This window comes from Ictalurus furcatus, chromosome 2, assembly GCF_023375685.1.
Source record: "Ictalurus furcatus strain D&B chromosome 2, Billie_1.0, whole genome shotgun sequence".
Lineage (NCBI taxonomy): Eukaryota > Metazoa > Chordata > Actinopteri > Siluriformes > Ictaluridae > Ictalurus > Ictalurus furcatus.
The window spans coordinates 38,747,014-38,753,638 of record NC_071256.1 but is presented as its reverse complement, the minus strand read 5'-3'; the positions used below and the strand labels follow the sequence as shown (position 1 = coordinate 38,753,638).

General features: G+C 41.1%; 1 protein-coding gene across 1 annotated transcript; it reads right to left on the bottom strand.

Moving 5' to 3' along the window:
* Positions 1–966: 966 nt before the first annotated feature.
* On the bottom strand, positions 967–3,777 carry LOC128603988 (perforin-1-like). The gene is made up of 4 exons (XM_053618758.1): positions 2,866–3,777; positions 2,608–2,746; positions 2,237–2,454; positions 967–2,093 (listed from the first exon to the last, which is right to left on the bottom strand). The coding sequence occupies exons 1-4, from the start codon at positions 3,393–3,395 to the stop codon at positions 1,214–1,216; spliced, it is 1,767 nt and encodes a 588-aa protein (XP_053474733.1). The 5' UTR covers positions 3,396–3,777; the 3' UTR covers positions 967–1,213.
* Positions 3,778–6,625: the final 2,848 nt, after the last annotated feature.

Below are 6,625 nucleotides of genomic sequence, written 5' to 3'. Positions count from 1 at the left end.
AAAGTGTGGTTGGAATCATCTACCCCAGTTATGTCTACTTGAATGTCATATCTGAAGGTTATCGCTCTTTTAGAGTGTACCACAGCGAAAGTGTACAGAGCCAACGGAAGGAGAAAACAATTTTGGTTAGACCTTACTGAGGGTCTGTCAGACCTTTAGAGATTTTAAGTGTAATTAAACTTTGTTTATTGGTATTATTTTGTCTGTTGCTTGTTTTGTCGATAGTAATGACTTTTCTTCTTTTTCATTTCATGATCCTGGGCAAATCATGGGCTTTGTTGTGTAATAGTTATAATTAAAAAATTATAATAAAAAAGGAGTCACCAAAAAAGGAACATATTGAGCCGCATGTTTTTGGTTCACTGCCGGTTCCAGCCGCTTGCTCTCCAGAGCTACCATCGCCAAAGCCACAGGGACTATCTCTCTCCATCACCTAAGGAGATTGAGGTCATATATCTGCTGTGTCCCACCTTTATCTGTTTGCCTTACCACTTAATTGACATCACCGACTTACTTTGGCCTTTGCCACTTTACGGTTAATTTGGAGCTCAAAGTGAGTAATAATACGAGCACCTTCTCTCCCTGGAAAACTCACATAGCCAAGTGCCATCTATTACATACAGCCTGGACTGGCTTGCACCTGCAGCATAATCTCCTGTTTTAATTGCCCCATTGGCAGGTCAAGAATGTACTGAATTTCATTTTCACTCTTAGGCGGTCCCTCCTCCTGACAAATAAGATGCTGTGAGGCTTGTGTCCATATAGCAATTCAAACAGGGAGCACCCCGTGGAGGCTTTTGGGACCTCTCGTACTGCAAATGACAGAGGTTCGGGCCACTTATCCCTATTTCAAGTGTGTGTGTGTGTGTGTGTGTGTGTGTGTGTGTGTGTGGAGAATAAAACACATGATTTATGTTAATACTAGACTTGTGGGTTTTCTTGAAGAGGTTTTCTACATGCTTTTTAAAAGTTGCTAATGTAACTCATACATTTATTGGACATGACACACAATATCTGTTTTTTTCCAAGAATACTTCAGTAATATTTCCAGAATATTTTGCTTCATGAGACTTTTATTAGGTTTGAAATAAAAGACAATGGCAGCACAAATGAGCAGGAAAGGTTTAGTAATAATGTGCCAGTAACATGTGCACTTATTCTACTTCAAACAGCATGATAACTGGCGTGAATATGCACAAAGAACACAACTGGTCTACAACTCAAGACCTTTAGCTTTGCGAATGTTGCTCTGGTTGAAGCGGGGAATACGCTCATCGAGGAGCACTCCCATCTCCAGCAGCATGCCTCTGGGAATCAGGCGAGCGTTCCGGGAGACGTACACTTTCTCCAGCTGTGCATCCATGGGAGAGGGCTTGTACTCCATGCACGAAGAACCAGCCAAACCGTGAGCACACTTCACCTCCACTTTATAATACAGAACTCCGTGATTCAGTGTACAGACATCCTCCTTCACTCCAGATTTCAGTGGAGCATTGCATGCCCCGAGAAGGTCGTTATCTGATTCACTGTCCTCGTCCCACACCTCCATCTTCACACTGCTGAATTGAGTAAGGTCCACAGTTCCAAGGTGGAAATGGTGGTTCCAAGTAGGCGAGTTGTCATCCAGGATCACAGACGTCTGGCCTCTGGGAATCTTTCCATTGAGGAGGATCTTGACGAATGCGTCCGTCTGAGTCCAGTAATCTCCATATAAACCCTTGGCTCTGATTGCAGTTATGGTGACTTCAGCAAATCCTCTCTGAGTTGGGCAGCAGTTGAGGGCCACATCCGGTTTGTTGTGGCAGCTGCAGCTGCATGGTTCGTTGGGGTTGGTCTTCACACCAGTCTTACATGGGCTTGTGCAATTTTTCAACAGGCCCCTCTGGAGGATGTAGTCCTTGATGGCAGTGCGCAAATGCGCTCGTATTTGTTTTTTCTCTGGCAGCAACTCGTGAAGGGACGTGAGCGAGTAGGACAGCACATCAGGGTGAGCGGGCAGAGACGAGACCCACTCCTTATAGGCCTTTGGGTCGTTATTTGATGAGAAAAGGAGGTCGACACTCTGGGTGTAGCCACCAATCACATTTGTTTCTCTTTTGGGGATGACAGAAACACAAGTTTTTGGAATAATTTATATATGTTTAGAATAATTTAACCAACTGAACTAAGTGTTCATTTTGGTACTTTATTTGTCGACAATAAGTTGGTTACAGAGAGTTAGATATGCGGTACAAACCTGTCATTGAAGCTGCTAGCAAAACTCTTTTTATTCATAGTCTTTTCCTTGGCCTGCTTGCAGTGATGAGCCTCAGTCTGCAGACTTGCAGCTATTCCCATACTGACAGAAGCCTCCACGTCCAGACACATCTTCACGTCATCTACGCTCAGACCCTGCAGGGATGCCTCGCACTCCTTGATGCTGGTCACAGAGCGAACCTCTCCACCCAGAGTCACCTGCACACAGCCACAGAGTTTCCAGTCAACAGAAGCACACAGGTATTCATTCTGGAACTGTGAAGTTGTATTCATTGTTCATAAATAGACCACTTTAAATCTGAGATGGACGAGTCTGCTTCAGAGTCTGTGGAAATCTATTATGTCATTCACCTTTGAGATATAATGAGTACCAAACTTGTCAATCAGCTTGTAATAGAGGTGCTTTGATGACTCATCATATATCTCAGGGAGACTTCCTAATTCGTCACTTAGCTCTGGGTGCAGGAGTGGACGGTTCGAAACCCTGTATCTAGAAGACAGACCATGAAGTAGAACTCAAGAAACAGTAATGAATGATACTATATTTGTATAATTAAATATAAATCAACATGAGATGGCATTGTCAAAACACAAGTTTTCACATCCTACCTGTAGTATCCACATGTGACATCATGACTGGTGAAACTGAACTTGTCTTTTTTGGTCTTCTTCATTGAATATTCAGCCAGCTTGGAGTTACTGCCTGCCAGCATCAGTGATCCCTGGACTTTTGGAGTTGTTATTTGTAAGTCTGACTGCCAATTGTTCTCGATAGAGGAGGTGCTGGCGCTGACCAGGGCCTCGCTGGACTGATAGACAGAGCTGGACAACTTTGTGCTGCACTTCTGACTCGGTCTCCAGTCCACAACAGAAACTGGGAGCTTCTGCGTTTGACCTCCCATGTAGGGGTTTTTACAGAGAGTGCAGGACTTGTCCTTCTGGAGCCAGGAGCTCATGTCAAGGACAAAGGCCCCTTTCCGTTGCATGGTGGTGATGTCAAAGCCTTCTCCTGCTAGGTCGGATCCCGGAGTGAAGTCCACATTGTCACACTGAGACTCATTGGCCTTGAAGCAGCGCTGGCAGGTTGGGGGAGGGAGAGTTGTGGCAAAGACTGCCCAAATCAGAAGTGTCTGCAGCATGGCTGGATCTGGTGTGTGTCCTATTTCTTTATTAAAAAATTTAGATTTGTTAGTGTAAAAATATAAGTTACTTCTCTTAAGTACACCCTTACACCACTGGTATGTATGGTGTTTGTTTTGCGTCTGTAATAAATGAAATCTGTCTCCTGTTTGATAAATTAAAAAGTTTCAGGCTGTAGGAAAAGATGCTTGTATTACACCTCCTAATACTGATCATGTGCTTCTGCACTTCTCATTATCACCACCATCATCAAGAAAGCCCAAAAGAAACTCTACATCCTCAGAAAACTGAAGAGTTATAGAGTAAAGAAGCAGCTGCAGATACAGCCATGCTTGCAGATCCTCCCGCCAAGTTCGCTGTGAACCCTCACGTTGTGACAGACCGTTATAAATGCGAGTGAAAGTGAGGAAAGTTGAACAGCATTTCGTTCCTTTACACTACATTTGGGCTAAGGACAACTAAGTGATTTTACAGATATAAGGCTCAGCATAATGCTGAGGTGTGCGAGCTTGGCAACGAGAGATATGGAACTAACGTCTGAGTTGTGGCCATATTGTAGTTCTCCATTCAGAACTAGTTATGGCAGTTTGTCTTCAGAATTAAGAAAAGAAAACTCCAGGACCCTTTACATAGCTAATGTTTCTGGTTACCACTATATATTGTTGTACACTTTGTGGACTTATTACATAGCAAGCTAAACAGCATGATGACATTAACATAATAAATGACACCAGTTACACAAACAGAATCTTCAGTTTATCAAATTAAAATGATCATCTAAGTCAGTCATTGCTCTTCTGGGAAAATAATGGTACCTGGTCACAATGCAGGCAGCACAGCATTGCTTGGAAACATCTGTGGGGAAATTGTATTTACAACATATATAGTTGTACTATATACTACCAATTTAGTTTCATAGGTAGCCATCCTTTCTGAGTTTGTTTAAAAGTCGTGATTACGTGTTTAAATGTTAGCATGTGTGGTTTGCCTGCACACATCTTAGCTCGCCTCTACTTGGTGTGGTAGGTTTCATGGTAGGTTATGGAGCAGAGAATACATCTGCCCACAGGACGTCCACAGCACCCTACAATTTCCCCATGCTGTGGGAGCTTCTATCACTCAGAAATCACGTGAATTCAAACAGTAACTGTAATCCTAAAACTATGTTATAAATATGTGAATATTCAGTATCAAACTTTGGATGTTGGGGGGGCTTGGACCCCCCAATGTCCATACCATGGTTACGCCCTTGGTACATCCTCTGCTAAAAAAAACCTTCTTTGGATCCAGTTTTTGCCAAAATTGCCTTTCATTTCCAGGATATTATAGAGAGTTGTGTACACACAGCTCTACTCCTACCTATACAAGTTCAATATCTTAGATAAATTTAATTCAGGTTTGAGATCCCTACACAGTACCGAATCTACACTGTTAAACGTAACTAATGATATTTTCCTTTCCTTGGTTCAGGCTCGTGCTGTTTTAGTTTTATTGGATCTCAGTGCCGTGTTCGACACCACTGATCATGATCTTCTTTTAGATTGTCTGCAGTGTATGGTTGGCATTCAGGGCACCCTTACACTGGTTTGTATCTTATTTGAAAGGAAGTATATTTTCTGTTGAATTAAAAAACTTCTCCTCTACATTGGCGCCTTTATTTTGTGAGGTCCCTCAAGAGTCGATTCTAGGACCCTTACTATTCTCCGTCTACATGTGACCACTGGCCTCAATTTTTCAGGGATATGGCATGTCTTATCGTTGCTATGCTGCCGACACTCAATTTTATTATCCAGCATGCTTGGACAAAAAAAATCATCAATAGAGAATGCCCTAAATTGCTTAGCTGATATTTCCTGCTGGCTGGCAGACAATTTCTTACAGTTAAATGAGAGCAAAACTGAAGTTCTGAATCTCAGCCCCTCCGAGTTCTCTTTACCTGGACTGTTTGACCAGCTGTTGTTAAATGTGCAAGATCATGCAAGGAGCCTTGGCGTGATCTTGGACTCATCACTACTGTTGAACAGACAGATCGGTGCTGTTGTTAAAAGCAGCTTTTTCCATCTGAAATCAATTGCAAAAGTAAAACTCTTTCTTTCTAAATCAGATGTAGAAATTGTGATTCACTCACTAATATCATCAAGGTTAGATTACTGTAAGTCATTGAATACCGGACTGCCTCAAACTTCCTTGTCTCGTTTAGAGTCGGTCCAGAATGCGGTAGCTAGGCTCCTTACAGGGTCTACAAAGATAGACTACATTACACCAGTATTAGCATCTTTACACTGGTTCCCCATAAAATGGAGGATAGATTTTTAAATTCTGCTTCAGTGTGATAATATTTTTCCACACAAACCATAATGTATCACTGTGTTACATCTGCATTGATTACTGTTACACATCAACTCCAATCATTATTGTTGCTGCTGGTTAGTCCGTCAGTACTACTGCATTTGTTCACTTTTTTCTTTGACTAAATTCGTACTGACTCATTAACGTACATTTCATTCATGTACATGTTGTCTTTTTGTCTTGTCTTGCATCTTGTTTAGTCTATTGTTCACTGAACCAAATTACTCCTTACACAGATGTGTGGCAATTAAAGAATCTTGCGTGTTGTAATCGCTTGATGCACAAGGTGTATATCTGTGTGTGTGTGTGTATATATATATATATATATATATATATATATATATATATATATATATATATATATATATATCTTGTAACCTATCGTTACATTAGCATACAATAGTTAAACTCACGGCGTCATTATTAATAGGGACATGGGACAGAAGCAGGTAATTCACACACAATCTCTCTCTCTCTCTCTCTCTCTCTCTAATAACTATTTATTATAATTCATTCAAATAAATGTAATCTTCTTGCACTACTTTATCTCTGTGTATGATTTATAGTGGGCAGAATTCTAGATCTAACAACCTGTATATAAAACAACTAACTGAATTAACTGTGATTTTTATCCTTTCAGTCAAATTTTGCACTGCAAACATCAGTTACAGCTTTAACGTGTCAGTGCAGGCAAGTGACCGTGATATAAGCGTGATAAACCAGAGCCAGGTGTGTATTACACGATTCTAATGCATAAATTGGATTATCTCTTACATATATACTAAACTCCACATGGACACTTTTGCAGTGTTTCTTGCAGACGAGATAAATGCGCAAAAGCTAATTAATTATGAGTCTTTTATTAAATCAGGTGTGTGAT